Source organism: Moschus berezovskii, chromosome 19 (assembly GCF_049115385.1).
Source record: "Moschus berezovskii isolate FMDL1 chromosome 19, NW_MosBer_1.0, whole genome shotgun sequence".
Taxonomy (NCBI): Eukaryota; Metazoa; Chordata; class Mammalia; order Artiodactyla; family Moschidae; genus Moschus; species Moschus berezovskii.
Window position 1 is genome coordinate 73437708 of NC_142478.1, and position 13768 is coordinate 73451475.

A 13768-nucleotide genomic window follows, 5' to 3' on the forward strand; every position below is an offset into this window, starting at 1 on the left:
GGAAATGGCAACCCACTCCAGTGTTCTTGCCTGGAGAATCCCAGGGAAGGGGGAGCCTGGTGGGCTGCCGTCTATGGGGTCGCACAGAGTCGGACACGACTGAAGTGACTCAGCAGCAGCAGCAGCAGAATTAAACCAACAGAATGAAAGAAGGTACCAAATAAAGGGTTCTGCAGGAAATCCATATCCTCAGGAAAATCCGAGGGGCCCGCACTTCAGAATTACTGCTGCACTTTCTTAGCAGAGATCTGGCCATAACCAGGCAGTGCAGACACAGTCTCTGAGCCGTGCAGCTTTAGGAGCCCCGCCCTCTCCCCAGTGGGAGGATGCAAACACAGGACTTCAGCAAAGGACGGGGCATGGAATTTACCTGCTCACTGCGCCCAGAGGTGACTGCCGCTTGCTGTGAGAGGGTGCAAGGGCGGAGATCTCCAAGGGGCAGGTGGAAGGCCCATGCTGGCTCCAGATGGACAGCACCCGGCCCACCGAGTAGGGCAGAGAACAGAAGACCTTGTCAGCTATGGAGGCGGGAGACCGCAGCCCTTTGAGGCCCTGTGTTAACTGGGTCATGAAGAGCCTCTGCATGGCAGGCGTGTGGCTGGCGCAGTTCCGTCTCTTCGTCCAGATCCGGTAGCATCCTGGAGAGCAGAGCGCTAGGAGCGTGTGGAGGCCGAGGACGGAACAGCCCGCTCTGGTCTGGACTAGGGCAGTGGCCCTGCGGTCCTGGAGGGGAACTGGAGGCTGGGAGCCTGCCTGGCTGCGGAGGCCAGGGTCTTCCCTGAATGTGGCCATTCCAGGGCAGCCATGGGCCAGGAAGAAGGAGAAGGTCCACTTGGGAGGTGGAGAATGGCCCCAGCGGGCCTCTCCTAAGGCGAGTCTTGCGGGCGCACAGTGCTCGGGGAAAGTCCTAGGGGACTCAGCCACGCGCTCAGGGCCCAGCTTCACATGGAAGGACACTGGGAAGGTTTCGGAACCGAACAGCAGCGATGGCATCTTGTCGCTCACATCTATGAAGCTCATTTTGACAGTTTCGAGTGAATAAAGCGCCAGGGGTTTACTGTTAGGCCTCTGGTCCCAGTCACCAGCTGCCAGACATGGGTTCAGCTGCATCGTGCTGCAGGAGAAGCCGTCCAGGAGCCTCCGGTATCGGAGCTGCTTGTAGCTTTTAGCCACGGGGAGAAGGTCTGAGGAGCACCGCCGAGACCGCAGCTTCTGGGTCCTGGCAGCAGGGGCCAGTCTGGAGGCGAGGATGGACAGCTTGCTGAGTAAGGCCAATTCTTTGGTAGGCATCCGCACATTCAGGCCCCCCGAGGGTGGGCCCGGGGCGGCCTTCGGCTTTGGTACGTGGCTCACAAGGCTTCTGGCAGGGGCTGTTTCCGGCTCTGGGCGTGCAGGTAAAGACATGGCACGGGAAGTGAGAAATCTGTATGCTTTTGTGGGGATGGCCTCAGAGGAGCTCTTTAGGAAAGCAGAATGTGTGATTCTACTCATTTTCCTCCCCACGGAGACCAGCTCCTGGCAGGAAACTTTCTTGCAGGTTCGGGGGGGCTGCTTCTTTAAGGGCAGCGCCCCCTTATGGTGAGAAGTGTTCCCAAAGGCACCGTGGAAGGCCTCCCGCCTGGCGGAGCTGGGGTCTCGAGCTCGCGGAGGGGCCATGCGGGGGCCGGGGCACGTGCAGGACTCTGTGTCCTTTCTCAGCGGGTGGCACGAGCTTTCCTCCTTCAGGTCTATGGGCTTCTGAGGCCCCACGGCGGAGGCGCCAGTGGCTGGCTTTGCTGAGGTGACCTCCGTCTCAGAGGCAGGCTCATCTTCGCCACCCTTGGGTGCGCTCTGACTCTGCACCTCATCCAACAACGTACGAGATGCTGTGTGCTGTCCTGATACTGCGTGTGCTTCCTTCTGACGTGCCTGCTCCTCCTCCTTGTGGCTCAGAACCTTCTGGCTTGGTCGTTCCTCCAAGTCACCCGGCACCCTCGGAACTTTAAGGCGGATCTGAGAGGCCTGGCTCGGGTCGTCAGCGAGACCACCTTCCCTGATCGCCATCTCTTCCGACTCCTGCCCGGCAGGAAACTGACCCCGTGGCCCCCGCTGCTGTTCTGCAGCGTCTTCTCCTTTCACTTTAGTCTCTGCATCCAGTGTCAGAGGCGAGCTTTCCGCCCTGATGGCTGTGCTGCCTTCTTTGCTAGGACCCCTCTCACTCCTTGGCACTCCTCCCTGCATCTCGGGCAGGACTATGCTGTTCTTATTCTCACAGGGCATTTCACCGTCTATTGGCTTTAAAAGGTTTTGGGGGTCAGTTTCTTCACTATTAATAATTGTTTCTGATTTTTTTTGAGACAGTGGGTGCAAAGGCATTATCTCGGTGGATTTCAGGCTTCTCGAGGGGAGAGAGTTTACATCGTGGTGTCCAGAAGATGTCAACTCTACTGAAGAAATTCCAATGGTATTTTCTTTGTCTTGCTCAGGGTTTATTTCTAGTCTTGATCCTTCAATTGTTCCTTGTGTTTCTCTCAGAGATGCTTCTTTAACTTGCTCTTCATGATCAATATAATTTAGAGACGTATTTATTTTACCCAGTACTCTCACATCTGGTTCATGACCTGTGATAGGCCCTGTGTCAGGCCCTGTGTCAGACACACCAGGGTCTGGACACACTTCCATTTCACAGTCTTCTGCGGGTCTGCATACTTGCTCTTCACGTGATTTTTTAATATTGAGAGAGTCTGATGTAGAAGAAGCAGCATCTTGGAAACCCGAATCCTGGTCAATCATTCCTGTAAATGTAGCGACAGGAGCTCCCCTCTGGGACAGCGCACTCCCTGAGACTTCTGGCGACGTCGCCCTGGTGTGCCTTGCACCCCCAGTGAGAGTACCAAAAACCTTTTTATCCAGAATGGCTTCTGTGGGCTCATTACTACCGCCTGTGGCGACCATGTGTGCTGCCCCATCTGTGGGCTCCGCACAATCAGAAGTCCTCCCACAGCCCCCTTTCTTGGGGCTCCTGCCAGATGCTGAGCTGTTACTGCCTGAACCAACAGGTGGAGCCTTCAGGCTGTGGCTTGCCTCTCTGTCAGGCTCTGTGGGCGACTCGCGCTGGTCACGGCTGAGTGTCTCCTCAGCTGGGTTACCTTCACCTCTGCATTCACTGGATCTGCCTGGGTCACCCTGGGAGCCGAGGGCGTCGTCTGCCTTCTTCTTGGGAGTTTCAGCTGCTTGGTTCACGTTCTCAACACCAGAGAACATCATAGGAGAAAACTGGTCAAACAATTTTTCAGGACTTGGAATGTCTGTGGGTTGGTTTAATTCTTGTGCGACACGGTTAGAAACGTCAGGCCGACAGAACACAGTCTCTTTGGGAGTATCCTGTTCTTTTTCTTCTGGCCCTTCCTTGCTTGGTCGGGTGGTTTGGCCTGGAGCCTCACTGTTTGACGTGACTGCCATTGTTTCATCTCTGGCCTCACCTCCGGGAAGGCTACCTTCAGTTTCTCCCTCGCCTGGCTCACTTTCCTCCGATGCACAATTCTTTCTACAGACGCAGCTTTCCACAGAGCTGTCTCTCCCTTGGGGGTGGTGGTTGATATGCTGAAAGTTATCTTCATACTTGCTTAACAGACAGTTCTCCACGCTCAGGGTAGTTCTGCTGGGCTCCAGGGCAGCATACCTGCTCTCCTCTGGGACGACTTTCCTCACACAAGGGCAGCTAGAGAGATCCCGAGACGGAATGTTCTGACGATCCTGGACAGAGACCTCTACAGGTAAGGCTGCCACTTTGTTCTTATTTGAGGGAAGTCCAGAATGCAGACTACCTGCTCCTGAATTGGCTGCTTGGGTCTTTCTTTCTAGGCTTTCTGGTCTGCTGTTTAAGGTGGGACTGTTTGAAGAGGCACCTGGGGTTCCATCACTTGGTGGAGAGGTGTCTTTTGCCTTTGTTTTCATGGGAACGGGGTGGGTTCCGGCAGTGACACCTGTGCCATCCTCTGCTGGAGGGTGCTGGCTCTGTCGGGAACCCCTGCTTGCTGCTACAGGCACCTCTTTGTCGGTTGGCAACTCTGTGTGGGTTTGAGAATTAAGGGACACTTGATTTAAAACACATTCACTTCCTGTTTTGTTTACAACCAGTTCGTTGTCATGAGGAAATTTATTCACCTCCCAGGCGGCGCTCTGTTTACCTAAATGTGGACCATGGTCCTGGGCATTTTGTATGGCTATTTCTGACTCAGGCCTGTCATCAAGTTCTAGGGATGGTGGCAATGGAGTAATGTCTTTTTTGGGCTTAGACATCTCATTTATAGAATTTATCTGGTCCTCTGGCGTTAAACTCACAAGGGATTTCCCTTCAATTAAAAATCCATCAGGCGAGGCTTCGTTTACCTGGGCTCTGCCTTCTCGATTTCTCTGGGTACGGACTAAGGAGTCACAGGCTCCCCTGTGAGTCTTCCCAGTCGGCACGCTGGCCTCTGGAGTGGATGTCTGTTCTGGTTCCACAGTCTGCATTGAGGAGGGAAAGTGACTCCCTTCAGAGTCTGTGCCTGGATGGCTCATTTCAGCAGAAGTTCCTCTGCGGTCCTCATCGTTTGCCAAGCTACCGTGAGCGTCCAAAGTGATTTTCAAATCATTCTTTTCAAGCATTCCTTCCACGGCTTTAGCAAAAGAATGGGGCATGAAGGAAGTGGAGCAGCCTATATGGGGACTGCCTCGAGGGCAGCAGTGATCATGGGCATTTTCTTTGGGGAAGACAGTAGTCTCTTTTTTTCCAGAACAGTGACGACTAGAATCCTCTCCTGGTTGCCTGGCGTTAACAAGGAAGAGTTCACTTTCACTCCTAGGGTTCAAAGGCTGTTTGTGTTCTTCTCTAGAAGACAAATTCTGGCTTTGACCATTCCCATCCAAACAGGAATTGTGCGTCTTTTCAGCGGATCCCTTTGGCAAGCCATCACCTTCAAGACCACACTTTTCTGAGGACGTTGTTCTGGATCCTGGACCAGACAAACCTGACGTGAAACAGGAAACTTTAGAATTTTCTTCTGAGGGCTCTGTTAGAACCACCTTTCTCGTGGCTTTGGGACTGACATGTGCAGAGCTGTGTCTCTCACTACGGTGCCCAGGGACCTGTTGGTGATTGTCGTCGACTTCACAGACAAGGCTTAATTTACATAACTCTTCCTCCCTGCTGTCCACTTTGGAAATGGCACTGTTCCCTGGTAACAGTGACAACCAAGAAGGATAAGTTTTTATTTCTTCACATTCTTTTTCTTTAGGAGTTGCTTCTGTTAATCCAGGGTCCACAATGTTTAAAGGCTCTAGGGAAACGAAGGTGCTGGACTCTGAAACCTCAGCACTGGTCATGATTTTGTCTGTCTCTAAGTGTCCACGGCACCCAGCCGAGAGACCCTGACTCACACAGCCTTTCTCGAGGCCTTCGCTACCGTCCGCCTTAGTTCCATGGACCTTCATAACTTGGGCTTCCTCAGTAGATGTCAGAAGAGTTTCGGCTATGATTTGTACATTTCCTTCTGTGCAAGAGAAATAAATCTGTATTAATCTTCATAAATTTAATCACGCAACAAAAACAACTCCAAAAGAGAATTGCAAAGTTAGTGCTACAATACCATTGGCTTTGTTCTTCTTTGCAAAATATGACAGAGAGCCAAGAGAGAACCCGAAAGAAACAGGTTATTCTGAACAATTCCTTTCTTTAAATATGTTACTTACTTAAACACACTGACCTAGCTGGACAGAGGACGATAATGGGAGACATACGCTTAATTCAGTCTTAGGAAGCTTCCATCCTAAAGCATTTATAAAGCAGACTCACATTAAAACAGCTTATGTTATGAAATGACAATCTTAATACTTGAATAAGTAAGTAAGAAATAAAACTATCTTTGAAAAAGAATAGTAACACATAAAGCCTTAATTAAAAGAGATTAATCTGTAAATGGAATATCAATCTTGAACCCAATTACCTGCAAGACTTGCCTCCCTACAGGGTCGTTCATGAGTTGGTAATAATTGAAGGTAAGAGACAGGTTCACAGGGATTTAGTATTTTCTCCTTTTCACTTCTGAGTAAGTGAGAAATTTTTCATTATGAAACATTAAAACACACACACACAAAATACCTAAGATGTAAATGTAACTCATGAAGGAGTTTTACTGCCCAGAACTTCTCTGAAATTCTAGGCACAGGATGCAGGATAAAGAAGTTCCCCCAACCTGTTAATCTACAGAAGGCTTTCTGTCCCTCTCCCAAAGCTGTTCACATAGAGGTAAACATGTGTATACGCCTGTACGTGTGCTGCGTGCGTGCAACAGCACACCTGCGCTGAGCAGACAAAGCAAGACGCAAATCAACCTACAGATCTCGTTCTTGCTAGAACGTGAGCCCCACGAGGGGAAGGGTCACCTCTGATGTGGTGCCTCTGCCTCCCTGTTGTCTAGCATACTACCCGGTGCATAAGAGCACTCAGTAAGTATCTGTGGAGCTGATGAACGACTACAGTTAGGTGATGTCAACAAATGCTATTGGCTCTTACTGCTCATTTCATACTGAACACCCCATGGTGACCCTGGCGACTGGCAGGTATGTTACAGCTGTCAGCGGAACGAGGAATTAAGAGAGGGAAGCTGTTACAGGTTAGGTACACTGGAGGGTGAACTGTGTTCTGCGAGGTGTATGCCTGTCTAAGCAGCACAGGAGTTTCACGACCTTGGCTGAACATCCGGATTTGTGGTCGTGTGGTAGCTGTTTAAATGGTGCTTACATTTGCAGAAACTGACAGACATCCTAAAACTCGTATGAAAATGCAATGGACACATAACAGCCAACACACAATCTCAAACAAAGAAAATGGACTGGAGGGGTCGGAGAGGAGGATAGGGAGCCTACAAGATGGAAATGTTCCATTTTTTTATTGTGTCGGTACAGCTGTGATTACACCACTGAATGTTTGTGTACACATACACAGACACACACGAGTGAATTCCACTGTATGTAAGCTGTACCGTAATTAAAAGAGTCAGTGCCCCAAATGTCTAGACCGCTTCCTGGTTGCCTTTTAAGTGGGTGTGGTACTGGCTCATTTTTCAACCTTCCACTCCTCCAAAATGTGATTTACAGGGAGATAATGACCATCCTCAACTTCAGAGCTTTACTCTCCACAGGACAGCGAGGCCTTTGAGCCACAGTGAGAACCTCCAGCAGCAGGAAGCAGGAGGATGAACTGGGACAAGTGTCCTTTCTCACAGGGACGGTCTGCACCCCCTTTTCTGTCCAGGCTGCCAAGAAGCAGCATCAAATCTGACGCTGTCCACAGAAACAAAATGTTCACATGATTAAACACGTTTGCTGTATTTTTTTTTGCAGCTCTAATTATTCTACATAGTTAATCTTAATTATATAATAGATACACATAGAATCTTGGCTCAGCACTCTCTTTTAGGCCTCAGTTTCTTCCTTAATCAATCAACAGATCAATCACAATGAAGGCAGTATGTCGGATGCCCATATCCTACCATTGTTTTGAGGAGCAAATATGTGTACGAGCCCAGTCATATCTGACTCTTTCAGACCCCATGGGCTGTAGCCCATCAGGCTCCCCTGTCCATGGGATTCTCTAGGCAAGAAGACTGGAGCAGTTTGTCATTCCCTTCTCCAGGGGATCGTCCCAACCCAGGGATTAAACCTGAGTCTCGTGCATCTCCTGCATTGGCAGGCAGAGTTCTTTACCACTGCAATACCTAAGGAGCAAATGAGGTAACAGAAATGAGCTTGGCAAACTCTCAAGGTGGTGAGTAGACGTGGGATGAACACAGTGGGATGTCCTGTGAGGCAGTGGATCCTGCCCCGCCCACGTGAGGTCATTTGGATGGCAGTGTTGCTTTATAAAGTCAAATGGAAGATTCCACACTAGCTTTAAGGTTCAACTCACAGTCAATGGGGCCTCATTACAGAAAAAGTGGGAAGCAAACCTGTCACAGAAGAGGCACTGCTGGATAACACCAGGGGCCTCCAAGCACGTCCACGGGCAGTAATACCACCAGCTGCTACAGCCAGTCCCTGTGCAAGACGGGGCCCTACAATCCGCACGTTCTCAGTGGGGACGAAAACGGCATAACAAGTGGAGAAAGGAAAGGATGTGAGAGCGATAGATACCTTTGTTCCTCAGGCCATCTTCAGGGGGGCCCGGGCATAAAAGTTCTTCACTTGCCTGCATCCGGAGGTCCTCCTGCGGTAAGAAAACCCAGTGGTCAAGGAAGACCCAGAGACTCACAATGCCAACGATTCTCTGAGAGGCTTCTCTGCAGCTCCTGGAAATGTGCTAGTGGTCACAAGGACTGGGAACTGAAGGAAGCCACAAATTCAAGTTCACATTATTAGTAAAACTTCCATTCCTCTAGAATAGGAGCTTGAAAAGTCAAGTTTCCCAAGGTCCTGACAGATCCAAACAAAACCTTGTGTCTTCCGAATCAATCAACATACTGGTGCAGCCGCCAAGTCGCCTCATGTGTCCGACTCTGTGCGACCTCATAGACGGCAGCCGACCAGGCCCCGCCGTCCCTGGGATTCTCCAGGCAAGAACACTGGAGTGGGTTGCCATTTCCTTCTCCAATGTGTGAAAGTGAAAAGTGAAAGTGAAGTCGCTCAGTCGTGTCCGACTAGTAGTGACCCCATGGACTGCAGCCCACCAGGCTCCTCTGTCCATGTGATTTTCTAGGCAAGAGTACTGGAGTGGCTTGCCATTGCCTTCTCCGAACATACTGGTGCAGTGTGATCTTAATGAAGTGGAAACCTAACTGGAAACTATCAGGAAGTTGGATGGCACCCAGTCCCTAAACATGTTCTTTCTTTCCCTTTTCACCCCTGCTCACGGGAGGAGGGGATGGGGCGAGCGCCATCACTGACAGCTGACAAGAGGGGCTTCAGGAACACACGCAGGGGCAGCGTGGGTGTGGAGCCCGCTGAGGACAGGGTCCAAGTGGGCTGACCAGCTGCAGATAGCGACTGACCAATGATGGCTGCTCACAGCAAAGTGTCCTTCTGGGTCACCTCTTTTTATCTGACCGCAGATTTACTTTTTTTTTTTTTTTTTTGCATGTAGACCCCAGACCAGTTTGGACCCAAAGGCTGACGATGTGGACTCCTACTTACCTCATCGCTGACCCATCAGAAGGGTGTCCACCAGCTAGTCATGCCCTCTTTGCACAATTACTATAAAACTTCTCACTGTCTTCCCCAAGTGGGGACACTTGGATTTGAGGGCATTAGCCCACTGTGTTCCCCTTTGCCTGGCAAAGCGATAAAGTTATCCTTTTCTACTTCACCCATCCCAAAACTCCGTCCCAGACATTTGATTCTGCACCAGCATCGGTGCACAGAGAGGTTGAACTTTCCACATCACCGTGAGGAAACTGAGGGTCGAAACCAGATGCCCGCCATCCAGCAGTCAACTGCTGCAGCCATGCCGCGCTTGACGGCGCACCCCGAGGAGACTCAGGAAGAGAGGCACAGGGCGCTGACCTCAGGCATCTGAGGTGTGTATCAAAGGAATGAGTTCAGGGAGTTCACACTCTTGCATCTTCCCATACAGACAAAAGACTAAATTCCTTAACAGGAGATATTGGGGGTTTTTTGCTCTTCTTTTTTTTTAATCTTTTGGTTTTTCTTTTTGCCTTGCCCTGAGGCGCGAGGGGTTCAGTACTCCCCCTCCCCAGCAGGGGTGGAGCTCATGCCCCCTGCAGCGGAAGTGTGGAGTTCTAACCACTGGTTTTCTTTTACAATAATCTTTCGATGTTAAAAAAAAAAAAGAGTAGAATTTTCCCCTACACTAATTTAATTGGTAAGTACAAGATTCTGACTGACACAGTTCAGTTCAGTTCAGTCGCTCAGTCATGTCCGACTCTCCGCGACCCCATGAATCACAGCACGCCAGGCCTCCCTGTCCATCACCAACTCCCGGAGTTCACTCAAACTCATGTCCACAGAGTCGGTGATGCCATCCAGCCATCTCATTCTCTGTCGTCGTCTTCTCCTCCTGCCCCCAATCCCTCCCAGCATCAGAGTCTTTTCCAGTGAGTCAACTCGTCGCATGAGGTGGCCAAAGTATTGCAATTTCAGCTTTAGCATCAGTCCTTCCAATGAACACCCAGGACTGATCTCCTTTAACACTCACTTAAATCTACAGATGGTGAAGTCACTGTTGTAAGTTCTAATAATTTTTTTATAGCACTTAAAAAAACAACAAGCAAAACCATTTCATCTCTAAGCAGAGTTCTGCGGTGGAAACAGAAAACCCAAGCAATGGCAAGTACAGGGGAAACAGGAAGGGAAGCAAGCATCATCACGGGGCCTGAGACAAGAGGCCCGGCTGGAGCGTCATGTAGGAAGCAGGACTGTCCTTGGCTTTTTCTCGCAGCCTCAGAGACGAAAGCTTCGGCAGAGTGTGGACTTCAAACAGCTCTCTCCCACAGAAGTTACTGTTACCGTACTTGACCAAAATGGACAAACTCTAGCATGATGCTGGGTCAAATTTATTTGCAAATGGGAAGAGGAGAAAGCTTACTCATCATGGAAGGAAGGACGGAACTAGAAAATCACCACTTGGCAACCATCATGGTGATAATTACCTCAAGGAGAATCATCGGTAGGTGTGAAGCCTACTGACTAGAAGTTTGAATGCGAAAGATATATTTACGTAGTCTCCAGACATCTCCCCACAAGATACTCAATAATTGTGAAGGGGAAAATGGTACCTCCACAGTGCAGAGGCCGGGCAGTTCCCCTGCCCAGGAAGGAGGCACGCCCTACACGAAGCCTGCGAAAGGATGCATGGAGAAGAACCAATCATTTCTGTGGGATTCCTGCCGCCCTAAATGCACCAGGATCTGATCATAAGGAAACGTCTGACAAACCCAAGCTGAGGAAAATGCTGCAAAATCAATGGCCTGTACTCTTCAAGTGTCACGGTCATGAGCTGAGCAAACACTGCAGATTAAGAGACTAAAGAGACACGACTAATGAATGCCACGAGTGACCTTGAGTTTTTCTCTTGGACAATAAAAGCATTTTCTTTTGCTAAAAGACATCAGTGGGACGACTGGTCCAGTGTGAATACGGTCTTTCAATAAAGGGTTAACGTCTTGATCTTGATTGGCGTCCTGCGGCCACCTGACAGAGTGCCAAATGTTTGCGAGGAAGTGCATAGTCAAGTGTTTAGGCCTCACACCTGCGACTACAAACCAAGATCAGGAGGGAAAAAAGCAAATGTGGCAAAAAGTTAACAGGAGAGGAATCCACACGAAGGTCTTCACGTTGCTTCTGCAACTTTTCTGTGAGTCTCAAATTATTTCAAAATGAAAGGTTAAGAAAGCACCTTTTTCTGTGGTAACCCTTGATCCTTACTCCAAATGACACTGCCCTGCACACTTTTAGTTCTCAGGCTGAGTGTCTGAGGGGTGAGACTAGATGCTATTAGAATATTTCTGTAGATAAACACTCTACAGGCAAGCCCGAGTACTGGAGCAGAAACCGAGGGGGGAGGATCCAGACTCAGCTCTGCTCCAGCCTCAGGATTCCCAACTGTAGCTTTGCAGGGTGGAGAGCGAGCTCACAGGTGGTTTTATAAATGGGGACCACAGGCAGTTTGCGCCATGAACAGAAGCTCTCACCACCCAGCAGACCTCAGACACCTGTCATCCCTTCCTGTGAGAACGCTGACAGGACTGCCACCAGCAGACCGCGGTGTCATCTGGGGTGACCGCCCTAAGCTCTTCTGGGTCTAAAGAACCTCTGCAGGGTGAAAGCGGACCTCCCACCAGCAGCACACAGCTCCCCTCAGATTCCCAAGGGCACTGATGATCTCGCCAGGTGACTCCTGAGGGGGCCCTGGTGGGGCTGCTGGGAGTTCAGTTCCTCCACACCTGCTGCTCAAAGGAGGGGTCCTAGCTAGAGCCCCCACACCCAAGCCAACTGCTTCAGGCCATCTCCCTCTCCCTGGTTAGCAGCATGATCCTAAAAGGGAAGGGGAGAAGCAGGGGCCAAGAGTGACAGACTCCCCTCTCCCTCTGCCTCGCTGACCTCTTGAAAGGTTCTGAGTCATGAAAAACAAGTTTCCCCTCACAAGGGCTGCAGACCCTACAAAGCTTTAAGTTTCAGATCTGATCTAGGTTATCAGATATGACGAGGTGAGGCTGAGGTCAGATGTGAGGAACACCCAAGCACCACCAGCAGGGTGGTGGGTGACCTCCAGATCAGGTGGGAGCTTGACCAGCCTGGGCCCCAACTGCAGATAAGGGCACAGAACAGACAACTTGCAAGCCATGGCCGAGCAGCCTCAGTGTCCTACGTGTAACTCTACCACTCTCCCAAGGCCAACCCATCATGGAACACTTGGAAAAACTCATCAGACATGAAGTTCTCTTCCAATAATAGCTAGCTTCTTCCAGTAGTCAAGTACAGGTGAGAGCTGGACCATAAAGAAGGTTGTGTGTGTGTGCTTAGTCGCTTTAGCTGTCTGACTGTGACCCTATGGACTGTAGCCCACAAGGCTCCTCTGTCCGTGGGATTCTCCAGGCAAAAATACTGGAGTGGGTTGCTATGCCCTCCTCCAGGGGATCTTTCCAACTCAGGGATTGATTGAATCCGTGTCTCCTGGGCCTCCTGCATTGCAGACGGATTCTCTACCAACTGAGCCACCTGGGAAGCCCAAAGAAGGCTGAGTGTCGAAGAATTGATGCTTTTGAACTGTGGTGCTGGAGAAGAGTCTTGAGAACCCCTTGGACTGCAAGGAGATCAAACCAGTCAATCCTAAAGGAAATCAACCCTGAATATTCACTGGAAGGACTTGCTGAAGCTCAAGTTCCAAAACTCTGGCCACCTGATGCCAAGAGCCGACTCACTGGAAAAGATCCTGATGCTGGGAAAGATTGAGGGCAGGAGGAGAAGGGGCTGCAGAGGATGAGACAGTTAGAGAGTATTACTGACTCAATGGACATGAATTTGAGCAAACCCTGGGAGACAGTGAAGCACAGGGAAGCCTGACATGCTGCAGTCCATGGGGTCACAAAGAGTCAGACACGAATTAACGACTGAGTAACAACAACAAGTGTACTTAAGCTTCGGGATTCCTAGAGTAAAGTCTGAAACGTTTCTCTCCGCCATCTACAGTTTTAGAGATCTCCATAGCTGATCACTAGTATCTTACCATTCTTTGCAAAATCTGTTGCCAAGATAGAAGTTAATGTGGATCCCTCTTGCAAAATCAAGTGAGATCACTACAGTAGTCTGTAGCATTATATAAACTATGTAAAATAAGAAAGGTCACACCATAGTGGAATTTGTCAAATTGACAGCAACTTCTCCACCTCAGCCTGCCACAGCCAACATGTCACTCTCCTGCCCACTGCTTTCAACCAAAATCAACTTGCCATACTTCTCCAAAGTCTAGGCAGATTTTAGGAGGGTACTGAAAACCATTCTCACTGTTCACCTGTAATCTCATTTCCTGTTAAAAGCTGGCTGGGAGTCCTAGAAAAGATGCAATACTGGTTCATACCTATGAGGTTACTATAGAGCCAGAAAAAAAAACCAAAAAACCCACAGATATCTTTAGGAGGGAAATGAACACATACCGGGCTCTTCAGCTTTTATAAGCAGGCTGGTTAAAGTTCCCTGGGGCCTGATATATCTCTGCGCCTTGAGCCCGAGATCCTGCAGACCTCCTTCGAGCCTGAGCGTCCTGAGTTGCAGGGAGTGGTGGTCCCAGCTTTAG

The 13768-nt window shown here is 49.9% G+C and overlaps 1 protein-coding gene across 3 annotated transcripts in view; it reads right to left on the minus strand.

Moving 5' to 3' along the window:
* Window positions 1-13768, minus strand: part of PRR14L (proline rich 14 like) — a 42119-nt gene that overhangs the window by 17058 nt on the left and 11293 nt on the right. For all 3 annotated transcript variants that reach the window (XM_055404510.2, XM_055404508.2, XM_055404512.2), the window contains 2 exons: window positions 8155-8227; window positions 371-5513 (listed from right to left, as the gene is read on the minus strand). In XM_055404510.2, coding sequence (XP_055260485.2) covers window positions 371-5513; window positions 8155-8227 — 5216 coding nt within the window. The remainder of the gene's footprint in view (window positions 1-370; window positions 5514-8154; window positions 8228-13768) is intronic.